The sequence below is a fragment of the Penaeus vannamei genome, chromosome 12 (genome assembly GCF_042767895.1).
Source record: "Penaeus vannamei isolate JL-2024 chromosome 12, ASM4276789v1, whole genome shotgun sequence".
In the NCBI taxonomy this organism is placed as follows: Eukaryota; Metazoa; Arthropoda; class Malacostraca; order Decapoda; family Penaeidae; genus Penaeus; species Penaeus vannamei.
Genome location: NC_091560.1, coordinates 46,553,935 through 46,581,434, shown reverse-complemented (window position 1 = coordinate 46,581,434; position 27,500 = coordinate 46,553,935). Strand labels below are relative to the sequence as shown.

The window sequence follows — 27,500 nt, the reverse complement described above, 5'->3', positions numbered from 1 at the left end:
CACCTCGATCTAGATATGCTTATCTCATATCACAAATGAAAACTTAAGTGAATACATCTTCCAGGCAGCATTGGGCTAATAGGAGATAGGGTATTGCATAACGGAAATTAACAAGCTGCTGGTGGTAACAAAGTCCTATTTAGAAGAATTGGTGAATTTCTGAGAAAGCATGGTTGGTTAAGATGCTAACTTAGAAACTGAGATCTGATCATTCCAAAAGGACCTCTAATCAACCCTTAAATACTGTGAAGCTTGTAGTGGTGGCCAACCTTTGTATCATAGCATGATTAGTGACGGAACTCTTGAGAAATATCCCAAGAGCTGTACAGAAATGTCCTATACTTTCATTGAAGCTCGCCATCTATTTTCTTTGCTACGTTCAAAAGATCACTTATTTCATTTTCTGAAATTCTGTGATGTGGTGTCCTTAGGTAAATCCTTGACAGTGGTTACAGTAGGTACAAAAAGGGGAAAGAAAAAGAAGTCACAACCATAATAAAATCAGGTCTACGAGAGAGATGCCGGACATAAGGTACTATATAATACGTCTGAGATAAAGAGACAGCCGGGGATTGGCTAAGCCTTGATGTGAATCATTTATGTATGACTAAGAAACCATGGGGACATTACCATATATCAAGATCATAATAAGAATAAAATGTCCACAGACAAATCACATGACCAGTTCTCTGACGAAGCAGCTACTCTCAAAGGGTTAAAGAAACCACAATACCTTAGCCTCGGGAACTCCTCATTGAAATCACGGCACACTCGTGGAGAGCATTCCCTCAGAGCCAGAATTTTTGCAACAATTTCGTTCCCTTGCCACTTCCCACGCCACATCTCTCCAGAAGGGCTCACGGCAATCTTGGTGTGAAGGGCCAATTCATTGATATTAATGCCTTTGTGCCTGGAGAGGGTAGGGTCGCCTGCAAAGAATAATGAGGTGAGGCAATCTAAATACTCCATTTTCATACATTAAAACTGTTTCATAAATCAAAGGAAGAAAGAGTCTGCTTGTCCAATCAATTTCACTGGAGCACTCTAATCAACCCAATTGGAAAACATTTCACATCTCAAAGAAAAAACAAAGAGCCAGACTGCCCATTTAGGCTACAATTACTTTGCTTGATACATAAAATATCCGGTAAAGAATTTACTTACGACTACGAGTCTTCAGGCCAAGCCAACTCTGATCTTTGAAAGCAACCTTCTCAAGGTTTTGGCCGCAGTCAACTGCCAAACCTGTTGAAACACAAACACAAATCATTATCCTTACTGTTATCATTAGCAGTATCATCATTATCATTATCATTAATTCACTATTACAGTTATCATAATAATAATAATAATAATAACAATAATAATAATAATAACAATAATAATAATAATAATAATAATAATAATAATAATAACAATAATAATAATAATACCAATAATAATAATAATAACAATAATAATAATAATAATAATAATAATAATAATAATAATAATAATAATAATAACAATAATAATAATCAACAACAACAGCACCAATATATATAAATAATCTAATTAACAAATTTAAACCAAACTCTAAAACAAAAAACTACATTCTTTGAAAAGCATCAACATCAAACCAATGAATATCAAAGAAGTTCAATCTCTACTCATATATTTCACTTACTGTGAAGCTTCTTTGCCATGGCTCCTTTGCACTTATCCAATGGAACTTCCCCATACTTGTTGGCAATGGACACCGATGCCCCAGCCTGTACGAGATCCTCCGCGATCAACTGATACCCCCAGAAGCAGGCATAGTGTAGTGGGGTGTTTCCGTGTTCATTGATAAAGTTGACATCCGCCTTGTGTCTTATCAGCTGGAAGGAATGATGCGACTTTAAATGCTGGGAAAACACTGGGCAATAAGAGCCCATTAAATATCACTGAGAGTAAAATAAACTAATTAAGAAAGAGACTATTCCCTATCTTTAACCCATGCTGTCGGGATCATGGAGTATTTTTTTATAATGTCTCTGCACACAGATGGCGTTGCAAATGCTTACCCATGGAGTCAATTAGTACACCTTGTGACCTCACCTTTCATCCTTTCTTGAGTTTTCAGAATTTTTTTTTTTTTTTTTATACTAGTGCTGCCAAGAATGATGCTGGTATTCTCATTAAAGATGTCAATTATCATTATGTTGTTTTTGAAATTATCAAAAGTAACACAAGATAAAAAAAATATTTCCAAAATTCAGGTGATATGCACAGTACTAGTAATTTGTACTTGTGGACCCATCTATGTACAATTAATCTATAAACTAAACTCACAGTCAGCATGGCACGGCATATACGTACATGCCATCCCCAAGAGCATTGGGTTAGAAAAGAGAGGAGAAAAAAATCAAAATAAAGTTTGCCCAAATCCAATTCAAAATCAGTAACGTGACATTGCATGCTAAATAATCATGATTTTATGACCTATTCCCAGGAATAAGACCTTACACCATAAGCCAGACATTGACCATGGGAGAGATTGGCATGCCCTGATAAATGCCTGACCTCACCCAACTTTACCTAAATCCTTACCCTTCGTTACTGGGTAAACATTGAGAGATTTTGGTGGACGTTCAAAACATAAAACATAACAAATATAGAAATCTCCAACTGATGGTATCTGCCATTTGTCTCAAGCACAATATGTCACTAGTTCTGTCAAAGATCATTTCTGTCTGTGGGCACACAAGCAATACTGATTCCAAACGTGATGTTGTTTTGTCATCGGTATTCCATTTATTTTTTTACTGCCTGTTACATGTTTCCAGAAATCAATAAACTGTTCAAAAAAAGACAAAAAATATATATATATATTTTTATCTTTATTTTGCTACAGCCTGTCAGAAGTTTTCAGAAATAAAAGCTGTAAACCATGTAATAAAATCAGTATGGCTTAATTATTGAAAATCTGCTTATGAATGTACAAATATAGAGAATGCTATCCTAAACTGGGCTAAATTACCAAAAACAAAAAGATTTACTTTAAAAGAGACCACAAAAACATATATTTTTTCATGTGTTTATTTATGAAGTAGTGTATCTATTCACTATCAACAGATGTTTTCTGTTGTGTTAACTATTAATTTTCCTTAGTTCCCAAGTTTATTTTAAGCATGACTGATCTCTAATAACCACTTCTTTTAGTTTCTTATTATTCCCATTTTTTTTATGTCACATATAATAAAGCCATACCCAAAGAAAGACAAGGAAAGTATGGAAAAGTTCAGCTTGTGAATGTCAAAGGGCAACTCTCTTACAATACAATCCCAAACCAGAAAATATTGAGTAAAAAAATAATTAATACAATAACAATAAAAACAGCACAAGACTTACAAGACTGACAATGTCCCTGTGTCCATGAGCAGCTGCCAGATGAATCGGAATGTCATCGCCAAGGTTTGTGGCATTGATCCGAGCACCTCTGGTTATCAGCATCTCCACAATGCCCAGGTGACCCTCCTTGGCTGCCCAGTGCAAGAGCGAGAAGCCATGGTCATCTCTGTTGAAAGTTGAAAAGAATACATAATTTCTCTACACTTAAATTGTAAGAGTGAGAAGCCACGGCCATCTCTATTGAAAGTTGAAGAAAATACATGATTTCTTTACACTTCCAATTCGAGAAGCCATGGTCATCTGTTAAAAGTTGAAAAAATACATCATTTCTTTCCACTTCCATCATCATCCCTACTGTGTGCTGAAAAGAATACATAATTTCTTTACACTTCAGTTGCAAGAGAAAGAGCCCATGGTCATCTCTCTTGAATGTTGAAAAATTAGATAATTTCTTTACACTTCCCTTGTAAGAGCCATTATTCATCTCTGTTGAGAGCTGAAAAGGCTACACAATTTCTTTATACTTCCAGTTGCAAGAGTGAGAGGCCATGGTCAGCTCTCTTGAAAGTTGAAAGGAATACATGACTTCTTTATACTTCCATTGTAAGAGCAAGAAGTTATGGTCATCTCTGTAACACAAGAAGTTGAAAAGAATACAGGATTTCTTTACACTTCCAGTATAACATGCCTTTCTCTTTAAAAATTATCAGAATTCTGAAAATGTGATTCTGCAGAAGCAAAGAATATAGTTAAGAAAGGATTCAAGCATGATAAAATTGCAGTACTAGATACTACTCTCTTAAGATTTGTTTCTTTAACTAAAAATACTGACAATGCTCAGTAGCTCCTGAAGTAGCGTGTCCTGAGTGGCAGGAAACATTTATTGCACTTTTAAAAATGTTTCTTGTTGCACACTGCCATAAAGAAGTAGAGTTAATGCATACTAGTAGATATGGAATGGAAATAGATCATCAGTCTGACTTGCTACTAATTCCACATTATTTAAATAGTAACAATAAAATCTATGGTATTTGTTTAATTACCACTATTGTTAAACAACAGAGGCAGGCTGTTTTTAGCAGTTTCATTGTTTGAGCGATTAACAAAATCATTACAAACATGTGATAAAGCATATTTTTCATATCTATGGAAAATCACGATTCACACAATGGCAAGCCAAATGGTGATACTCATTACAGAAGACAATACTGCTGAATCTTGTAAATGCTTTCCCATGATGGTATATGCTCCCATCCACAAAGGTTCTGGTCCTTAACTACAGGCCAAGTCTAGGCGAGCAGGGCATTGCGATTTTAGAACGTACATACTTAGCATTTCCTGCATTCTTCATATTTACATATGGAGATTGTTTAGATTCAAAATATATGCAGAAAACATTAAATCCCTTCCCACAAAAAAATATATTCTAATAAATATAAAAAATATCAAATATGAAATATTAACTCTAATTAAGTATTTTATTTTATTTTTCATATATATCTATCCAAGGAGAAAAAAAAATCTATAATTCTTCAAAATCGAATTGAAAATCTATGATGTGATACATAAAATACCTCTAATAAATTTATTCATTTCTTTTATTTCCTTTTAATCACTTCAGCAAATCCTTACCCTTGGTTCATATCATGCTCGGTGTCGTCTAGCCATAGTCGCACTTGTACAGTGTTGCCTTCACGGCACCAATGGAATATATCCTCCATGACTCAAAGCTGCAAAGACAATAAAAAATAAGACTTCAGAAACATAATTTTAACTGCAGTAACTGCACAAAAATGTAAAAAGTCCTCCTTTGGCAGTCAGGATATTAAACACTTGTTATGATACATGCTGATATAGCTTGTAGTTTTGATACTTTTTGCAATTCTGCAATATCTGTAATTGTGATAACTCCAAATGATGTATATATGGTGTTACATATGGCCCACACAAAATAAGATACAAAGCCATACAAAGACATAAGATATATGAGAAGAAACTGACACTGTTCTTCACTTTACACTCCTGTCATAATCAAAGAAACCAAACAGTCATAATTCAAGCAATTAATTAATTTTGCATCAAATAAAGTAGAACTGCAATCCTTTCTTAGTATAGCATTACTGCTAATGTCACACTTTAGTATTTTAATGATTAAACCACTGGATCCTATTGGGGAGAATGTCTTGTTATGGAAAAATTTGTCCGAGGACCAGGGTGATAGAAACATCTAGTCACGAGAAACTGTTGGCGAGTGGCAGGTGACAGGGACATCTCGCCATGATTGCACTAAACTTTTGGAGGGAGACTGACTCAGCAGGCTCTCAATTAAGGGACTCCGGCATTATTTCCATTAGTATGCAAGGGTGGAGTATACAGTCCTGCAGAGCCCTAAGGATGACACTATGTCCACACCCAGGAACCTATTTTTCCCTGCTGTCACCTGCAGTGTAGGGTGCGTTACAGGAAATGGCTAACACGCACACAAAAAATATATATACACAAACAGCACACTGTTACTTTTTGTTACTGCTTATTGCATTGTTTATATTACCTGGAAAGATAATATAGAGTATGCTCCATGAAAACAATTCAATACGCTTTTGATATAGCATAACTAATAAAAATATGTACCTCAGACATCAGCAATACAGGAAAAACTTGCCTTTAGAATAAGAGTTAATAACAATGCACAAGTAATTCTACAGCAGGATTTTCAACAGTGGATCCTGTGTGTGTATATATATATATATATATATATATATATATATATATATATATATATATATATATATATATATATATATATATATATATATATATATTTGAATTCAAAACTATCAGAGTAAAGATTTCCTTTTTCTTTATTGTTCTAATTCACTTTAATAACCTGAATCCAGGCATTAGGCTTATGTCTTGTAGGCCATTTTCCAAGTCTATATTTGTAATTTGTTGTCCTGTATCATGATGATCATACAATGGTTTCATTTGGCATACTCCATATTCTCCTTCTTGGTAGTATAAAACTCTGTGCAGTAAAATAAATTAAGTATCACATTCAGCATATTCGCATCATACAGCCCTCAACCAAATTTTCCTATAATGTGATATCACCTGGATCCAATGGGTTAATCAATTCACTTTCAGTTTGTAACAATGGTCTAAGATAAATGCCTAGAATTTATCAATCTAGCAATTCTATGCACTTTAAGCTCCTTCCAAATGAATTCGATATCGTTATAAATCTTGATCACATTCAACCGTAAGTATATCAAAACTAACATAACCAAATTTAATTTAGCTTAGTTGAACTCAAACTAATTGAACTTTAGCCAACCAAATTCAGATTGTTTATCCATATACACATTGCCCATGGCAATTTTGGTTTAGTTTCAGTTTCACACTTTCACAAGGTTTAAGGTGTATTTTCCCCATATAGAATGGAGAGAAGAACAGAAAATAAGGCAGTTCTTGTCTATGGCAATTTGATAAAAAGTTTTGTAAAATGTAAAACTTTGGTATATACACACACAAACATAAATAAAGGTAAAAACAGCATTCAATGATACTTGCAATAATCGAAGGCTAAGAATAACATCAGAAATTAAGAAAATTAGGTCACAACAAATGTCGCATGGAGACTAAGTCTATGGAGACTGGGCGGAAATCCACTCCCAGAGCCCCTAATACGGAAATACAATGATCGGGCGGGGGTCAGGGGGTGAAGCCCGAGTTAGGAAGGTCTTTGGTTCATATGGAGATGTTTGTGGATCCCCAAGAGTAAATGGAGTCATAGGGACTTGGTCCCAGAGGGGTGTGGTCACTTCATAAACAATTACTAATACTTTCACTTAATATCAAGAGATTCACACATATTAACAGAAACAAGGAATAATAATTGCAAGGTAGCATGGCAGTGCGAGACCAGAGCTAGGAAGAAACGGTGATCTGGAGGAATTCAAGGGGAAAACCAGCTAGAGAAATACGGCAACTAGCAGGAGGTCCAAGTTTTTGGTTCATACAATGATCTTTGGGTTTTTCTTGCATTTTGGATCGGGTTCATTTGTTCGTTGATTAGAGTTGGGGACTCAGTCAATAAGGTGCAGCCCTGTTGTAAACTTTTACCCTTACTTCTTTGTAAACAAACTCTGTGCTATGTAGCTTATACCATCCTGAAAACAGTGGGGCAACATAGCTGGTCAGTAGAAAAAATAACATTACATAGTTTTTGTAGTGTCTTGAAAGCACTGCAGGCTAATACGAATCTGCGGCACATCATAACCCAAATATCCAAAAGAGAAAGCAAATTCACATTGTTTATCACTCAATGATGAAAGGTCAAAGTAGGTGTAAATAACACTTTTAGCATGTATTTTCACTATTTACTCTAACTTGGGAGAAAATTTCTATATCAATTTTCACTGACATTCTGGCTAATTTCTTACTCGAGTATCCATGTGGGCGTGTATTAAATCATGGGACACTACTGCATACGGTGCATGAAGTTGATAAGGATAACTTGGTTCAATAACACTTCTTTTATCACAAACAGTTCAGTTTCTTACTGTATATCTACGTGATTAGAAAGTCTTCCTTAACAGCTCTAGCATTCACCATTTGATAGCAATCAGTCAGATGCACTTGGTATAGCAATGCTATGGAAATAACTTTCAAGATTGTAAACCCAAACCAGTCCCTGCTTTAAAACAAATTTAGAGTTAAAACCCTCCAAAGCAGAGACAAACAGGAGTCCATATGTTCCCACCAGTGACGACATAAGCTTTAAAGCAGCAGATGGCACAAGCAACACCTGAGTGCCCTTCCCTGGCCCTCGCTCCCTCAGCAGGGCAGATTACCTGCTTATCTCTCCAAGCACAGATTACGTGGGGATCCCTTGCAACCGGCCGGGAAACCACTGGCACTGGTACTCTCTGGTGATTACCTTTGGCCCTGCGTAAACAGCCCGATTGGCACCCTCGCCACTGCCAGCGACAGGACCTCCTCTCCTAAAAATAGACAGCCAAATACTCCCACCTACATTTCGCTCACGCCCTGAACGCGAACGGAACGGGCTTTCCCCCCTCGTCACGCCCTTCTTTCGCACCTTCCTCACCTGGAAATCAACCTGACCTAATGGGCGTGCACCTCTCCACCCCCCTGCGAGCGTTGCATGACGTGTTCCCCCAAGAATACCCGAGAAACTCACCATCTGGCGCTGAGCTGACAGCCTCTCTCGGGCACACCTACGCACGCACTCCCGTCCACGGTAAACATTGGAACCGCCGTGAGCATCGCGGGCGTGCGGGCGTGCGGGCGTGGGGGCGTGGGGGGCTTTCTGGGGTTTATTGGGAGGGGGAGGGGGTTTCTGGTGGAGAGGGGGAAGGTCTTTTATTCATTCCGGTGGAGAGGGGAGAGTGGTTGTTTCGAGTGGGAGGTTGGACGCGGCTTGAGGTGTGGTGAGGTTAAGGGAGAGAGAGAGAGAGAAATTCATCACTGCCCTTTTTTTACGTGATTTATTTGGCCTTTCAGGTGGCCAGAGGAGAGGTTTATTCATGCCTCTGGCTACTGTCGAGTTTTTTAAGAGAGACATTTTTTGAGGGAGTAATTAGGGTGTCGGCGAACACGCCCCGGGTGGGTGCAGCACTTGCACCAATTAAATTCGATCGGTTGAACTATCTGCACAACCTATTTGCAATGCCACAGCACGTCACCTGGCATTATAATCCTTTCCCTTGTGTACGAGGGCCACTCTCAAAGGATGCAGTGCCTTAAAATCGAAGGGTTTTATAAGGTGAAGTGGCATCGCGGACAGGATATGTCACATCCAGTCACTCTCTTCTGGGAATATGTAACATTACAAAGGGTGTGGCCCCACTACAGGCCAGGGCTACTCTTTTCAACTCGGTCAAAGTCTATTGGAATATCTACAATCAATTATTCTTACTGTTATTCTATCTTATGAAAGATATGAAAGCAAGAGTTACAATTTATATTCGTTTATGAGCGGGGCGAACAGAAAGAAAGTATTACTGATAAGGTTCAATTCAAACATTTAAATTTTAATCTATAACCATCTTAAGCACGCATTCATCAAAGAAAATAAAATATCATAACAGCCAAAAAGGCAAATCAACTTTAAGAAATAAAGATATTATCTCTATTCACATACACACGCTTATAAGACACACACAAGGTCTATATATATAAGTACTTATATAGACCTTGGATACGCACACACATACACACGCTTATAAGACACACACACATACACAAGCTTATAAGGCACACGCACACGCACACACGCTTATAAGACCTACATACACACGCTTATAAGACACATACACACGCTTATAAGACACACACACACGCTTATAAGACACACACACACACGCTTATAAGACACACACACACGCACACACGCTTTTAAGACCTACATACACACGCTTATTAGACACATACACACGCTTATAAGACACACACACACGCACACACGCTTATAAGACACACACACACGCACACACGCTTTTAAGACCTACATACACACGCTTATTAGACACATACACACGCTTATAAGACACACACACACGCACACACGCTTATAAGACCTACACACATACGCTTATAAGACACATACACACGCTTATAAGACACACACACACGCTTATAAGACACACACACACACTTACACACGCTTATAAGACACACACACACACACGCACACACGCTTATAAGACACACACACACGCACACACGCTTGCAAGACCTACATACATCAAATCTTTAGCTCAGAAGCCACACTCTTTCGCCTTGAATCATGCTTAGAAGGTCAATAGACTTGGCATTAGAAGCAATCTTTTAATAATCTATTGGAAAATGTGCCACTACAATCCACGAAACTTTTTTTTGTCAGTTGTATCTAATCAGTGTAGCATTTAGAGATTATAATTACTTAATTGCTGTGTGTCAAGAGCGAAAAGTTTTAGGATTATATTGATTTTCATTATCATGTTTATCGTTAACATTGCTATCATTGTATCATCATTGTTATTATTGTTATTATTACTATTTTTGTTATCATTATCATTATCAATGTTATCATTATTAATGTTATCATTATTGTTATTATTATTGTTATTATTGTTGTTGTTGTTGTTATCATTATTATTATTATTTTTTATTATTATTATTATTATTATTATTATTATTATTATTATTATTATTATTATTATTATTATTATTATTATTACTATCATTATTATTATTATTATTATTATTATTATTATTATTATTATTATAATTATTAATAATAATATTATTATCATTATTATTATTATTGTTACTATTATAATTATTCTTATTATTTTTATTATCATTATTATTACCATTATTGTTATTATCATGTTTATTATCATGAATGTTTTTTATCATTATTATCATGAATGTTTTTTATCATTATTATCATTGTTGTTATTATCATTATTGTTGTTGTTGTTGTTGTTATTAATATTATTACTATTATCATGATTTTTACTACCACTATTATTATTATTATCATTATCATTATTATTATTATCACTATTACTATTATCATTATTATCATAACAATAATGATAGTAATGACAATAAATATGATAATGATTATTATGATAATAATGATGATGATGATGATGATGATGATGATGATGATGATGATGATGATGATGATGATGATGATGATGATGATGATGATGATGATGATAATAACAATAATAATAATAATAATAACAATAATAATAATAATAATAATAATAATAATAATAATAATAATAATAATAATAATAATAATGATGATGATAATAATAATAATAATGATAATAATAATAATATTAATGAAAATAATTTTTATTTTTATTATTATTATTATTATTATCATTATTATTATCATTATTATCATCATCAGCATTATCAGCATTATTATTAGCGTTGTCATTACTATTATCATTATTGTTATTCTTCTTATTATCATTACTTTCATTATCATTGTCATCAATACTATCATTATTGCTGATCTCATTATAGTGATGATAATGGTACTAATATTGATGATGAAAATAATTATGATAATAATTATGATAATGATAATAACAATAATGATAATAATGATAATGATGATAATGATAATGATGATAATGATAATGATGATAATAATCATAATAATAATGATAATGATAATGATGATAATGATGATGATGATAGTAATAAAAATAATGGTAGAAATAGTAAAAATGGTAATAATAATAATAATGATAATAATAATAATAATGATAATAATAATAATAATAATAATAATAATAATAATAACAATAATAATAATAATAAAAACAATAATGATAATAGTAATAGCAATAATAATAATGATATTGATAATAACCATAACTACAATGATGATAATGATATTATTGATAACGATAATAATAATAACAATAATAATAGTAATAATAGTAATAATGATAATAATAATAATAATAATAATAATAATAATAATAATAATAATAATAATAATAATAATAATAATAATAATAATAATAATAATAATAACAATAATAATAATGATAATGATAATGATAATAATGATAATAATAATAATAATAATAACAATGATAATAATCATAATAATAATGATATTAAGAATAGTAGTAATAACAGTAATCATCATCATAATAAGAAAGAAAAAGAAAAAAATATAGGATAATGATAATATAAGCAATAACAGACGAATATAAAGGTATCTTAACATATAGTTATTTCTTTACCATAGTTACTCTCGTATTATCACCACAATATCATCTATAGTTGGCAGGTATACAATTAGAAAAAAAGTTTATATATATGATGAATAGAACTCATAAATCTATAGATCCAGAAAATAAAATTATGTGATTTGTTTGACTTCCAGCAGAGCTCTATCATTATGCTCCTTAAAATATACAAAATAATAAAATAAATAACAACATTTTTATTCCATGCCGTTTTATCATCATTACCGTCATCTATTTCATCATCACTGTGCCCCAAAAATTATCAAAAGACGAACAATTTACCAGTTAGCCAATACAGACTTCCGGTCGAACATAAAACCTTTTGTATTGTTGTCCAATCGTATTATGAAGGGATACGTAACTAATGCAAAATCGAAGATGGTAGAATGGACGCATATAATTATCGTGCTGATAACATTAATGCTATTAGGATAATGATGATGGTGAAAATGACTGTAGTATTTGATAATATTGATGGGAGTAATGGTTTTAATGAAATTGAGTGATCGCATTGATAATGATAGCATTACGATGAAATAAATGATAATGATATTAATAATCGTATTAATAATTGTAATAGAAATAAGAATGCTCATAATAGTGATTATGATAATGAAAATGAATATGATAAAAACTATAACAATAATGATGATAATAATAGTTGTGATGATAATAGTCATGATACGATAATGAAAACTAATAAATATTATGATGATGGTAATGATAATAATGATAATGATAATAATAATGGTAATGATTATGATAACTATTATCATTATGATAATAATAATAATAATAATAATAATAATAATAATAATGATAATAATAATAGTAATAATAATGATAATAATAATAACAATAATAGGGATAATAATGAAATATATATTAATGAAGAAAATCTTATATAAATGCACGTACACACACACACAAATATATATATTACACATATAAATGCATACACATACACACACAGATACATATATGTATGTATGCACACACACACACACACACACACACACACACATATGTATATGTGTGTGTGTGTGTGTGTATGTGTACATATATTGCATAGACAGATGACTTTTTTCGACTTTGACACGGATCAGTCATAAGCCCCAAGTAGTAATCTGAATATGTTTGCAGACGACGCGAAAATATAGAAAAAACTGATGGACAACGTCTCATGCCAATGCCTCCTAAGTGACACCAAGAACTTAGTCACGGTGAGTTGTACTTGGGAAAAAATCCAGACCAATAAGTGCCATGTTGTAAACAGTTTCGGAGAAAGTAGAAATCTACTATACCAATATGAATTTGGAGACGCAGTATTAAACACAGCAAATAGGGAGGGGAGGGGGGGACTTTTGGTAATCATAATCATTAATCTGAGCCCAAAATGATCATATAAATGAAAGGTACATAAAATGCAAGGGCTGATTGAAAAAAAAGGGCATTCATGTATGTGGACAAAGTTATGGTAAAGATCACAACAGCCATCATAAAGACCTATGACCGGGTTGTTAAAATTATGACAGGCCCGACCCAGTGAATTTTCATAAATACAGACGCAGAAATAAAGGCATATTTGTCTATATATCTGAGAGATATGCATTTAACTATCTATTTGCCCGGTTGATATGCATGCCTATACTTATGAATATGCATTTATTTATTTATTTATGCATGTCAAGTATATTAATATTCTTTGGGTCGGGCCTCGCACAATTCTGACAAACCGGCAGCTAGTCTAGAGTACGGTGCAGTGGTATGGAATCACACTAAATAAGGGATAGAAACAAACTGGAAAGAGTTTGAAAGGAAGCTACAGTGGCGGTTCCTACTCAAAGAGATATGAGCTACGAAAATAGACTACAGGAAATAGGACTTACTACTTTGGAAAAAAAAAGGAAAAGGGGTGACATGATTATGCTCTTCAACTCTATTACAAGAAGAGTGGAATTAGACAGTGACTATAATTTTCAACACAAGGATGACGAGAAGTCACAGTAAAAAGTTGAAAAAAGAATCGATAAAGATGTCAAAAAGTTCAGTTTTCCAAAGAGAACTACTGAAACATGGAACAGTCTTCCAAATAACGTTGAGTGTGACTAAAATGGGCATCAGTCTAAAAAGGTATTCGAAAATTTAAATATAGCAGACAGGACCATCTGAGCTCAGCTCTTCTCCCGATTTGAAACAACTAAGGAAAAACAGACATAAACACATACACACGTTTATGTGTGTGTGTGTGTGTGTGTATATATATATATATATATATATATATATATATATATATATATATATATATATATATATATATATATATGTATGTATGTATGTATGTATGTATGTATGTACTTTACTATACATATTTATATATTTACTTATATATGTATAACAGCAATGTGATTTTATAGAAATATGAATATTAATTCTTCCGCAATAGCCTTCTGCCAAGATAGATCAGTATATCCCAAATCTGAATCCATTCTTCGTTGCATCCGATCAGTGCCATGATTCGCTCCGATTCGGTGTCCAAGCGACCGCCTCCGATGGTTTGTAAACATTGAGAATATTTTTCTTTGATGTCCAATTACTTTCAGGAAGCGGTGAGATTCTCATTATCATTCTGTTCAAAATTAATCAGCCCTGTCATGGTATCTACACTGTGGATAGGGAAATGCTTAGATTTACCAGTAGTGCGTGGCTAAATTAATTCGTTTTAGCTCTGTAATAAAGAGTTGATAATTCCGTCCCTGCAGTGACCTGTGCTGGTATCATTTCAGAACCGCAGTTCCTGTTGCTTGTTCGCCTCTAATTAATATCAGATTCTCATGTTTCCCCCTGGAAATGTTTTGTGGTTTTGTAGTTCTAGTTTCGGACAGCCATCAGGTACTACTTATTAGGGGAACAATAGCTTTTAAGTGTAGATTGATTGATATTAAGGCATCTCTGTCACATTACTGACTGTAGATTGTAGAGAAGGAAGTCCTTACATAATTGTTAATAAATGCTTATGTAATATAGGTATCTAATACTGGTAGTGTCTTCTAATTGACATGGACTCTGAACGTAATGTTCCAGCAAAATATAATGAACATCCTCCACACATACTTTGGTGAAATAGAGAGTGAACAGAATTCTTATCAGACAATAAGTTTCATGTAATACAGTTTGTACAGAAATGTAAGGTGTGAGGTGGAAAAATACTTCTTATATATTTAACTGCATATTAATAAAAATAAGGTTTTACTAATATTTCATGATATTGCCCTTGGGCTTCAAACATTCTGCCAGCCTCGTATGAACAAAATCAGTAGAATTGTGCAGGGGGAATGAGATCCAAGCTTCCTGGATAGCAGTTTCGAGCTTTGGGAAAGATCGCACGTCAGTGTCATACTTAACTTCACAATCATGAAGCCAAAGGTTCACTGATTTTGCCATATGGCAAGAAGCACCATCCTACATGATATATCTACATGGATTATCTCAAATGACCTTGGTAGATAGTTGCAGAGAAACTCATAATTATTATAGTTCATCTTCTCATTGGCAGGGAGAAGTACAAGATCTCCAACACCGTTATAAGTGACCTTAAACTAGCCTATGAGAGAAGCAGGGTGTTTTACCATCTTTTTAGTACACTGCTGGAGGTGAGCATCAGAGCAGTGCCTGTAGATCCTTCTTCCACTGCTGTCAGTCATGGCAAACATTGCCTCATCTGACCAAAGATAATGGATTCTTTGTGATGTGCACTGTCCAAATAAGATTTATTCTGTGGAAATGAAACTTAGATGCCTAATAGTTCAGAGTTGGAAAATCAAATGATTGCCACTGTTTCCACCTCTTGTACTCTTGCAAAGGCCAGCAAACTCCACCACATATAGGCCTATTCTGGTTCCTTTTTTAACATTATATCTTGACATAATATATGTGCTAGGTTTATTTTCCTTATTTGCAGTGATGGTTTAAGTCTCTGTAGTTGTTCTTTTACATATCAATTATTCATGTTATCCTTCATTTTTACAAATTAGTGTTGGTTTACTGTTTCTGTGTTAAGTTTCTGTTATGTGACTTTAGTGGCTTACCCCGCTCCCCCAACCCTCATATCTTGGGGTTCTATATGCAAACACTCGTGCATATAGAGATACACATTCACAGATACCCCTCTCCCTCCCTCACACACACATCTAAATACTTATACATATCTAAACACACATACACACACACAACGAAAGAAAGAAAGAAAGGAAGAATGAGAGAAATATACACAGGGATGGGTATGTGTATATAATGTGTATCTAAAATTTACTGATTATGTGTGTGCTGGAATGACTGACGGGTGCAAGACAAAGTCAGCAAGTAACAGTTTTTGCATGATCCAAACATGGGCCTATTGTTAAAAGCTAATTTGCTCACAAATATTTTTTATAGAAATAGAACAGATGTGATTTTGTGATATGTATATTTTTCTTCTTCCTTTGCTCTGTCTTTTGAATCACAGGATTATTTCTAAGACACTGATTATTTTTCTTTGTTACAGGTTTCAAGTGATATGGCAAGACATCGGAGACAACCATCAAAACACTGTAAATGCCAAAAAGACGAGACACACAGCCAGTAGCAGCGAACTGAAAAGATGTCAGGTCTTCACTCAGTTACAGAAGTCACTGAAATGACTTCTCGGACAAAGCCAGCGCAGTCTGCAAGAACAAATCTCCCGATAGTGGTGAGCGAAGGTGTTTATGATGACCCTCTTGGTGGAGATCAGCAGTGCTTCGTTCTTGTGGATGAGAGGACTGTGGGTGTTATGCCTGGTGTTTCGACAGTGCAGAGTCTGCTCTCGGACCAAGATGCTGTCATGGGTGTTGGCAATGACAAATCCGTTCAAGTGATGCAGGTTGAGAACAGCAAATTAGAGATGGTGAACATGCGTGACAAGGAGACTGTCGAAATGATGCACATGCGTGATGGAAGCACAGTGGAAGTGCTGCAGATGGAAGATGGCAAAACTGTTGAGGTTGTCCAGATGGATGGGGGCAAGACCTTGGAAGTTATGCATATTGACAGTAGCAAGCATCCTGAAGTAATCCATGTTGACGGTAGCAGTGGGATTGAAGTGTTGAATGTCAATGATTCACTTAAAGGACCAATTGTAACAAGTGCCTCATCAACTGTGTTTGGTCAAAGAAATACCAAGTGCATTTTTTCTAGTGAGGAGTCAGAGAATGTAGCGCCTGTGGCAGTCAAGAGAGTCATCACTTCGCAAGGGAACCAAGACACAACCAGTCTAAGTCTCAGATCACTAGCAACAGTCAACCCTTCTATTGTTTTGTCAACGTCAAAGAGTAATATATTACCCTCCCAAGAGTATCCCAGAATAACATCTAGTACCACTCTAAGCAGCAGAAGAGACTCACAGGTTATCAGAACACATGAGTTGCAGACCATCACCCATGTTAACTCAAACATTGTCCTGTCTGGTAGTAAAGAAGTATTTTCTGGTAATGTTGATGATTTGAACAACACCATTATAATTTCATGGCCCACAATACCAACAGAACCTGAAAACACAGTTGCCACGCAGACTGAACCGTGCCACGATATAGGTCCAAGTATGAACCTCTTTTTCTGCACGTTTTATCAAGATGGAAGTGTTCAAACGCAATGTGACATGCCAGTGCAGCAGCATGTGGGCGTTTCTACTGTTATTAGTGGCAGCTGCAGAGGACAGACGAACAGAGCAGCAGGAAGCATGTCTAGGGATGATGGCGGGACAGCACTGAAGATGGAAAATCTAAGAGGATGTGAATCCGAATCAGGTGGTGGGTATTTGTGTCTTAGAAGCCTCAAGCTTTGAAGCATGTAGACTGTACAAAATTTTAAGACTCCAAACATATACCCATGACTACTGGTATTTGATAATGATAATGACAACAACTATTATTATTATGATTATGAATATGATTATGATTATAATTGTAATTATTATCTTCATCTTTAACTTCTATCCATCTTCATCATTATAATTATTATTGTTATTATTATAACTATTTTTATCATTATTACTTATTATCATTATTATAGTAATAGTAGTATTTTTATTGATGTTATAATAATTATTTTTACTACTATTTCCATCATCATTATCATCTTCATTATTTGTGCTTTCATCTTTATCATATCATTATCCATTCTCATTATTTTGCAGACCCCCAGTACTCGAGAAGTGGCAGAGTTCTGAAGCGGAAAGAGGCAGCTCTGAAGGCAGAGCCAGGCGACGATGAGGTGGGGGATCCTAATTTTGAGCTCCTTGGGGATGAGGAAGAGGAGGAAGATTCAGGAAGACAGATTACTGGAGGAAACAATGTATTTAGGAAGAAGAGAGGGAGGAAGAAGAAAAGAAGATTACCCTCAACTGAGGATTTCGAAGACGAGTTTACCATACCTGCAAATAAGGAAGATGTGAAAGACGTAGCTGTCAAAGAGGAACCAGTTGAAGTAGACGACAGTGAATTGGCTTTGGAAATATTACGGACGAAAGGTTATGGACTAAGAACCAAGAGACGGCCAAAGAAACTCAGTGACATGCACTACATAGAGGAGAAGGTGGTGAAGAAGAGAATCGATAGAAATCAAGAGTTTTCCTGCCAGATCTGTTCCCAGGTGTTCCCCACATTCACGAGACTACAGCGCCATGCCAAAGACGAGCACGACTCATCTGAATTTTCCTTTCCTTGTGATCTGTGCGGTGTTGTATTCACAAGGCCCCAGAATCTGGAACGGCACAAGGATACGAAGCATGGTGATGGGGAGAGGCGGTTTGTGTGTGAACACTGTGGCAGGAGATTTGCTCGTCATGATGTGATGACAGTTCACATTTCAATGGTTCATATAAAGAAGACTTTACAGGGTAAGAAAGGACCAGTAGTTATTGGACCAAATACCTTCCATTGCACAAGTTGTGATAAATTTTTCTCCAAGGAGCAGAAATTAAGAGATCATAAACAAGGTGACTTAACATGTAGTGATTGCTCAATATCTTTTGAATGTAAAACTTCCCTGAGAGTCCATCGTTATAAGCATCACCCAACAGCGTGTAGTGAATGTGGGAAAGTGTGTGACAGTAAACAACAAATGTACTTCCATAGACTGTCTCATGATCCAAAGTTTGTTTGTAAATTTTGTAAGAAAGGATTTATTTGGAAATCTCAGTACACTGTCCATTTAGCAACACACACAGGAGAGAAACCAGTTGTCTGTGACTTGTGTGGGAAGGCATTTGCTCACAAGCTTGCAGTTAGCAAGCATAAATGGCAGGAACATAATGAGAGTAATAAGAAATTCAAGTGTCAGACATGTGGGAAGTCTTTTGTATATAAAGCTAAGTTACAATCCCACATTCGTAGCCATACAGGGGAAAAACCGTTCATGTGTCACCTTTGCCCATCCTCATTCTCGCAGCGTTGCAACCTGACTGCACATATAAAGAGTGTTCATGGTGTGTACATTCAGTCTATCAAAAGTGATGGCACTACTCACACGCAGTTAGTTAAATACAAACGAGCTAAAAAGACGGCACCTGTAGAAGCCCCTCCAGCTGTTGTTAACACTGTTGTGATGCCCTCCGTTGAAGCCCCCGTGCCTGATCAACCTCAAGTAGCTATTCAGGAGGAAATGCCAGAATCTTTTGAGACAGAGGCAGCAGTATACCAGATTGTTTATGCATACCCACAGGAACAGGTGTAACAAAATAGAATTATGCAATTTTTATGTGAGGCTGAAAAATAAGTAAAAATATATAGATGGTACTTTCTGTAAATTAATCTATTATGTTAATACTTGTATAGCTTTATGAGTTATAATGACATTCATACTGAATGGATAGTATTTAGAACTTTGAAAAAAAGTCCTGTATGTTTTCAAGTGCTTAAAAATGTTATGTTGATGTTCATGATCATTCAGGGATATGCAAATAAGAGATAATAATTATTATTGACAAGTGAATTTAAGTTTAATTTGAAGTAATGATTTTGTAAATCTTTTTATGATTTATTTTTTTCAGGCTGGAAGGTTGTCAGTTTTAGACGCTACCTGTATTTTATAGTCTAAAGCTTAAACGACAAAGAAGTTAACTTGGTTCATGAGACCAGTATATTTAGATGGAGGATTATTCACCCAAAAATAAAGCTATGTCCATTTTACCAAGAGTTTATCTGTGTGTATGGGTCTGAAAATATTATCAAAATCATTCATTTGCTTGAAATTGTACCAAAGTTATTTTGTACACAATTTAGATATTAATGATTTATTTTTTCTACATCTTTGTCCCCTGTTGCTCAGTTAACTGAAATCTAGGTCTTGAATGTTATTTGAGTAAATACTAACACGGTAAAATTGTCTTCCAAAAGATTGTTTTTCCTATTCAGTTTTTATATTTTCACTCGTTGGTTTCATATTCTATAATTGCAATGTACAAAAAGAAAATATGAAAAGAGCAATATACAAACTTCTACATTTCCCTTTGTTTCCTCTTTACTTCAACAAAGGTAATTGCCCAATGTATTTCACTTGACATTGAACTCCTATTATATGAAAAGTGTAGGAGAGGTATTCTGTAGATTCAAAAGGTTGACATTAATTTGTATACAGATTTGATACGGTTCCAAGGAGAGGTTATAGCTTCAACAAGGATTCTTTGTGTGCGTGCATGTGAATGTGTGAATGTCTGTGCATGTGGGTACTTGTGTGTGTGTAAAATCAGTGGTGACTTAAACGGATCAGGTATATTTCTTTGGAAATGAAAATGTTGGGAGGAGGCTTTAACATTCTCTTGTTAAGTCATACCATTAAATTTGTTTAACAATTTGTAGAAATGTATTAATTGATGGTATGTGCATGTGGCCGGTAAATCACTCGTTTGAACAAGTGTAATTCTTTGTAGCCACCAACAATATATTTTTTTAATCATAGTAGATTAAAAAAAACTCTGAAATAATGGAAGATGATCTTCCTTTATATAAAGTGAGTAGTACTGAATGATTATCATTGTGAGATTATTCTTAATATGATATTAAATTGTTTATGTAAAGCTTGTATCATTCCTAATGTATTTCATATCATTCCTATGCAAATGTCTTTTATTGATTGTGAATAGATTTTTTATCTTTTTATCTTTAGTTCTTCTACTTGGAAATCTATTATTTTTCTAATTTCAAGTCTTGGTGTCTGGACATAGTAAGAAATCTTGAGAAAGAAATATATTGTGTTATAATATAGTGTGCCTTATTTTGGAATAATAAAAGAAATAGCAAAAACAAATGAACAAAAGATATCAACATAATTTCCTGTGATATTGTAAGTATATTATAAACCTAAATGTCGTATGTGTAATAAAAAGTATTAAAAATTAATTAGAAATTATTACATCTGGAAATTTGAGAATAATGGCAAAGATACATTATGGAAGTTACATACATACATGTACATATATATATATATATATATATATATATATATATATATATATATATATATATATATATATATATATATATATATATATATATATATATATGGATATATATATATATATATATATATATATATATATATATATATATATATATATATATATATATATATATATATATATGTATGTATGTATATATATATATATATATATATATATATATATATATATATATATATGTATATATATATATATATATATACATATATATATATATATATATATATATATATATATATATATATATATATATATATATATATATGTATGTATATATATATATATATATATATATATATATATATATATATATATATATATATATATATATATATATATATATATTACACACACTTATATCTGTCTCTGTCTCTGTCTCTCTCTCATATATATATATATATATATATATATATATATATATATATATATATATATATATATATATATATATACTGTACCAACTCTAGCTCTGGACCAACGGTGGGCCTTGCTAGTCCTCCCCTAAGTTCAGCTCATGGTCAGTGCTTGATATAAATGAAAATGCCTGGGGCTCCTCCCACCCAGCAAGTGAGGCAGGCTGTGGGTCGAATTGAGAAGTTGACTGCTTGGGCTAAGGATGGGAACGAGTATTACTTGTCCTGTGCTCTGGCAACTGCCAACCAAGTGGGAGGCCTATGGGACACAGCCCTTTGGAACCCCACAGATGGATGTTGTACCCCACAGTCTGTTGCCTCCTTTAATATGGGGCAACGTCGGCGGGGTTAGCAGAGGTGGCATCTACCTAGAGCAAATGACCGAGGTTTAACTTCAGGCGAGCCATATGGGCGGGAGCTTGGAACATCCCTTTTTTACGGCAGAATGATAGATTACCTTTGCTGTCGAGGGAACTGAAGTGGCTTGGAATTGAGGTGGCTGCCCTCTCGGAGGTGTGGAGACCTGGCAGCGGCACGATCAGCATGAGGAGGTACACCTATTACTTATCGGTCTGGGGTGATGGCCATCATATCCAGGTAATAGCTATAGCCACCTCCAGCCGACATCAGCCTTCGGTAGTAGACGTGTTTCCAGTTGATGAGTGTATTATGGCTTTGAGATTGAAGCATACTTTTGGCTTTGTCTCTTATTGCTGTGTACGCTTCTAACGATGTATGTAAACTCATTGTGAAAGAGGTGTTCTATACCAAGCTCACATCAGTGGTAGACAAATGTCCCCAGCGAGGCATTCGTATAATACTGGACGACTTCAATGCGGTATGTATGGGCTGGATAATGTGCAGAGCTACCATCCAAAGTCAGTGTGAAGCAAGACTGGGCAATGCCAGGGTCACGGATCTTGGCTTTGCCGACGATGTTGCGAAATTTATCCGAGTCTCTGGAATCTTTGATAGCGGCTCTTGATATATTCAAAAATCAGGCGAAGCCCCTGGGCTTGCAGGTCTCCTGTAAAAGACAGAAGTCACAGAGAACTGTACATACCTTGGTAGTGCAGTCAATGTCTCTGGTCTGTCAGACCAGGAAGTCAGTAGACGGAATAGTCTAGGAGCCAAGACTCAATCAACAAGGGTATTTGGAGGTGACATCAACTATGCAGAGGGCCTAAGTTACGTGTCTTTAAGGCCTTGATACTGCCAGTTTTGCTCTATGGAAGCGGAACTTGGACGCTATCTAGTGCCTTAGAGTTACGTCTCGATGACCTTTGTAACAAGTCCCTACGCCGGGTCATGGGATACAGTTGGCAGGACCATGTGTTCAACCGACGATTACACTGTGAGACCGGCTTGGGTCGTGTTTCTTGCATAATCCGTGACCGCCAACTCGAGCTATAAGGCCCAAGTTACCCTATGGATAACCCTGTACCTTTACACAGATACCTCGGTAACTGTTTGCATCACTTGTACAGGAATCAACAAGTGGAGTATGGATTACACACGAAAAATTCCTGCACATCAACATCTTGGAACTCAGAGCGATTCGACAAGGCCTCCACTTCACAGGCATTTTACAAGGATAAACGGTTGCTTTGGTCTCGGACAATGCCACAACACTCTTACATCTGGCCAAGGAAGGAGGTACGCGTTCGACAATATTCAATAAAGAAGCTCAAAAGATCTTAGAATGGACAGAGGAACATGTCAAGATCCTCACTCAGTTTGTCAAGGGGACCTCCAATGTGTTAGCGGACTGCCTCAGCAGACGCAATCAGATCATTCCTAGAGTGAATCCTTCATCAGGATGAGTGCAGTCTTGTGGATATTTTTGTTGCAAGATTGAACTTAAGCTACAGAACTTCATGTCAGCTTTCCGAGACCCAAGAGCGATCGCAACGGATGCGTTCTTATACAACTGGAACCACCACGAACTGTATACCTTCCCTCCTTTTTCTCTTGTCAGGAATATGCTCAACAAGTTGCAAACCTCTCAGGGCACCACACTCATTCTGATAGCTCATTTTGGCCACAAAGGGAATGGTTAGCAGACCTTGTTCAGGAGACAGTAGACACGCCTCGACACCTTCCACATCGCATGGGCATACTACGACAGACAAATGCCCGCAGGTTTCACCAGGCTATCAAGCAATTCCTCCATCACAGAGACTCTTCCTCAAGAGTCGCTCAATTCCAAGCGACATTCAATTATTATGAATTATCAAATCAAATGGAAGAGGTAGAGTCAATGGTACAAGAGAGAAGGCCATTCCGTTTCAAACTAAAGTTTGCAGACTATTTTCTGTGACAAAAATGTAACTTATCAGTCTCTGCTACAAGGCTACGCTAAATGGCATTTTTTCATATAAGGGGTTCGATTTGTCCAATGACCAATTCCTCAAAGCATGTTCACAATCCAACAGACCTGTTAGCTGGACGCCATCATGGAATGTGGACGTAGTGCCGAAGGACTTACCACGTCCACCCCTTGAACCCTTGCATGAGAGATTTAACCAAAAGATCCCTTTTCTGGTAACCCTGGCCACAGCAAAGAGGGTCGGAGAAATTCAGGCTCTTTCCAGTACTATTGCCAAGTATAGGGGGACCTCTTATTGTCTTATCTTCCTGAATTCATAGCTAAGACAGACAACATTAACCCCATTCCAAGGGAATTCCGTTGGCGGAGTCTTTCTACAGCCGTTGGGAATGAAGATGAGGAATGTCTGCTGTGTCCAGTAAGGGTTTTGAAGTGGTACCAGCACGGAACACCTTTCTCCACGAGACCTGGGCCTCTTTTTCTCTCCGTTAGAGATCAAACCAGAAGGCCTACAGAGGCAGCGATTTCCTTCTCTCTTAAAGAGACTATTAAAACAGCTCTTTGGTCCTTTCCAGACTATGCCCATCCATCAAAGGACGAGCATATAACATGAGGGCATAGCCACCTCCTTGCGTCTATGGAAGGGTAGACCAATTGCTTCCATTAGAAGGCAGCCTGCTGGAAGACCCGTCCAGTATTCGCGACTATTACTTGAGGGACATTCAGAAGCAATAAGATTTGTAAAGTTCACAGGTAGATTTTAAAAATACATACCTTCTTCCTTAGACAAACAAATAGGTAAATCATGTAATTGGAATCCAGATCTTTTCCAAGCAAATATGTGGATTGGACACAATTATTTGTTTAAAGATTCTGTATCCTTTTGAGCAAATATATTTAGACGAATATTCATAGCTTATGTGTATATACAGGATATTGTATCAATTCTATTTATGACTTTAATCCTTTCTGATATAAAGTTATATATAACATTCAACTAAATAGGGATGAATTCTTAATTATGGAATTAATAAAGTCATTTGTATTTTAGGCATATCTACATCAGTAGATATACATTTATTCAATGTTTTATCTAGGTAACATCAGTATCTCTAATCCTTATTCAATATTCTTTATTTTGAAAAGATATAAAAACATTACACATTCTCTATATATGGCAACACACTTTAAATATATGAAAAAGGGGTGAGAACAAGATTTGTTTTTCTTCAGTTATTCTTTGGGATTGTCTGAATAAAAAGAAAAAAAAAAGAAAGAAAAGAAAACATTAATTCATATTTTCTAAATAAATACCCAGTAGGAAATCACAAGCACAACTTCTCATGATCAAAACCTTCAGCTTTACTTCTCACTAAGGACTAACTAGTGAACATATGACATTTAGACACACACACACAGCCACAGGGGCGTCATTGGTGGTGGTGGTGGTGGTAGGGGGGGGGGGGGTGCGCGCGTGAGTGGGAATGGCCCTGCGGCAAAACGACACAAACTTCTACACTATCCTAGCATTTCGCAGCTTCACATCAACTAACAGTCTGTAAGGTAAAAAGCAATATTAAGGATTAAAGATATTTGTGTACTTCGTTCTCCAATCCTTTTTTCCTTTTCTTTGAACGCAGATAAACGATCATGCGCATGGTGTCGGAAAGATGCACACATTATTGAAAAGGCTGCATGCGTTGGCACATCAAATCAAAGAGTTAAGTCTGGCATATAGACGTGTGTACACACGTCTATATATACACACACACACACAAATATATATATATATATATATATATATATATATATATATATATATATATATATATATATATATATGGAGAGAGAGAGAGATAGAGAGAGAGAGAGAGAGAGAGAGAGAGAGAGAGAGAGAGAGAGAGAGAGAGAGAGAGAGAGAGAGAGAGAGAGACTACGCTATTACGAGATGCATTTCAATTTGAACTTTTTATGAAGAACTCTTGACGAATTCGAGACGTTACTTTCTCATTCCGCTTCTGTTGCGACCTGGTTTCATTTCATCTCAGCGTACACGTCCCTGCGTCTGCATCTATTTAAACGACGCACAGTGGTCCAGAATCGCGCAAATCTGGTCAAAACTCTCCTTAAAAGGCATCTCAGTTGCAACTACACAAGTATATAAATTTCGTAAGTATATACCATCTTTACAGCGGTCCATGGCCCCCTTAAACTCACAAGTAATATAATCTAAATATGTGATATTGGAAAATCCATATTATCATAAAGCGACGTGAGATTACAGATCCAAGCGTTTGTTTGCGTTCTCCTAGACATATCATGCGTTCGGGGCGATGAATCCGGTGATCCAGTCTAAATAGGAGGAGACCCTCGTGTAGATGCCGAGACGCCCACACCCTTGGCCGAAGCTCACCACGCCCACGACGGTGTGCTCGCAGGAGACGCCGTTACGGGGAGCTTGGTAGATCATGGGTCCTCCGCTGTCGCCCTGGGGGGGAAGAGGGCGTGGTCAGTCAGCAAAAGGGCGTGGTCAGTCAGCAAGAGGGCGTGGTCAGTCAGCAAGAGGGCGTGGTCAGTTACAGTGTGGTTATCGAAAATCATTTTTATCTGTATACGTTTTTTTTCCTCTTTGGGAGGGTTTGCTATATCACTTCCATTACGATTTTCTTTCCAAATATACCATAAGAAAATAATAATAATGATACTACTCGTACTACTATTACTACTACTACTTCTAATACTAATAACGAGCGTAGAGTTCACACGAAACTCTACCTGGCACGAGTCCTTCCCAGGGGCGCCGGCGCAGATCTGGTCCTCCATGAGACCCAGGGGCGTGCTTCTGCCATACAGGTCTGGGGTGTGGTACTGGCACTCGAGGAGGTCGATGACTGGCACTGTCACCTTCCGCAAGATGTCTGTGATGGCTGGGGCTCCTGCGAGGAAATTTGGGGAAAAGTATGTATATTAATCGGGGAATGGGGATACTTTGTCTGGTTCTCTCTGTTCTCTGTCTATCTGTCTGCCGGGCTCTCTCTCTCTCTTTCTCTCCCTCTCCA

At 35.9% G+C, this 27,500-nt stretch overlaps 3 protein-coding genes across 12 annotated transcripts in view; 1 reads left to right on the top strand and 2 right to left on the bottom strand.

The window, feature by feature from the left end:
* Ilk (integrin linked kinase) overlaps nucleotides 1-9,134 on the bottom strand; it is a 17,488-nt gene extending 8,354 nt beyond the window's left edge. Inside the window, exons 1-6 of one of the 8 annotated variants that reach the window (XM_027358582.2) lie at nucleotides 8,576-9,134; nucleotides 5,005-5,102; nucleotides 3,373-3,538; nucleotides 1,667-1,859; nucleotides 1,165-1,245; nucleotides 734-929 (exon numbers count right to left, since the gene is read on the bottom strand). In XM_027358582.2, coding sequence (XP_027214383.1) covers nucleotides 734-929; nucleotides 1,165-1,245; nucleotides 1,667-1,859; nucleotides 3,373-3,538; nucleotides 5,005-5,093 — 725 coding nt within the window. In that variant the 5' untranslated portion in view covers nucleotides 5,094-5,102; nucleotides 8,576-9,134. Of the gene's footprint in view, nucleotides 1-733; nucleotides 930-1,164; nucleotides 1,246-1,666; nucleotides 1,860-3,372; nucleotides 3,539-5,004; nucleotides 5,103-7,814 lie in introns of all 8 variants that reach the window. The other 7 variants (XM_027358604.2, XM_070128373.1, XM_027358611.2 and 4 more) reach the window with 7 other exon arrangements.
* A 5,534-nt stretch (nucleotides 9,135-14,668) lies between these two features.
* Nucleotides 14,669-21,580, top strand: LOC113807390 (uncharacterized). 3 transcript variants are annotated; one of them, XM_070128372.1, is made up of 3 exons: nucleotides 14,669-14,722; nucleotides 16,711-17,992; nucleotides 18,379-21,580. In XM_070128372.1, the coding sequence occupies exons 2-3, from the start codon at nucleotides 16,807-16,809 to the stop codon at nucleotides 19,914-19,916; spliced, it is 2,724 nt and encodes a 907-aa protein (XP_069984473.1). In that variant the 5' UTR covers nucleotides 14,669-14,722; nucleotides 16,711-16,806; the 3' UTR covers nucleotides 19,917-21,580. The 3 variants fall into 3 exon arrangements, with proteins under 3 accessions (XP_069984473.1, XP_027214441.2, XP_027214448.2); XM_027358640.2 differs by having other exon boundaries at nucleotides 14,707-14,776; XM_027358647.2 differs by lacking the exon at nucleotides 14,669-14,722 and adding an exon at nucleotides 15,722-15,820.
* A 3,979-nt stretch (nucleotides 21,581-25,559) lies between these two features.
* The window catches only part of LOC113807408 (venom protease), a 9,733-nt gene continuing 7,792 nt past the window's right edge, over nucleotides 25,560-27,500 (bottom strand). Inside the window, exons 7-8 of the mRNA XM_027358658.2 lie at nucleotides 27,217-27,377; nucleotides 25,560-26,929 (exon numbers count right to left, since the gene is read on the bottom strand). Coding sequence (XP_027214459.2) covers nucleotides 26,759-26,929; nucleotides 27,217-27,377 — 332 coding nt within the window. The 3' untranslated portion in view covers nucleotides 25,560-26,758. The remainder of the gene's footprint in view (nucleotides 26,930-27,216; nucleotides 27,378-27,500) is intronic.

Coding starts and splice junctions, on each gene's coding strand:
- LOC113807390 (XM_070128372.1), top strand. CDS start 16,807: ATGTCAGGTCTTCACTCAGTTACAGAAGTCACTGAAATGACTTCTCGG. Junction 17,993..18,378: donor ATGTGAATCCGAATCAGGTG/GTGGGTATTTGT, acceptor ATTATTTTGCAG/ACCCCCAGTACTCGAGAAGT.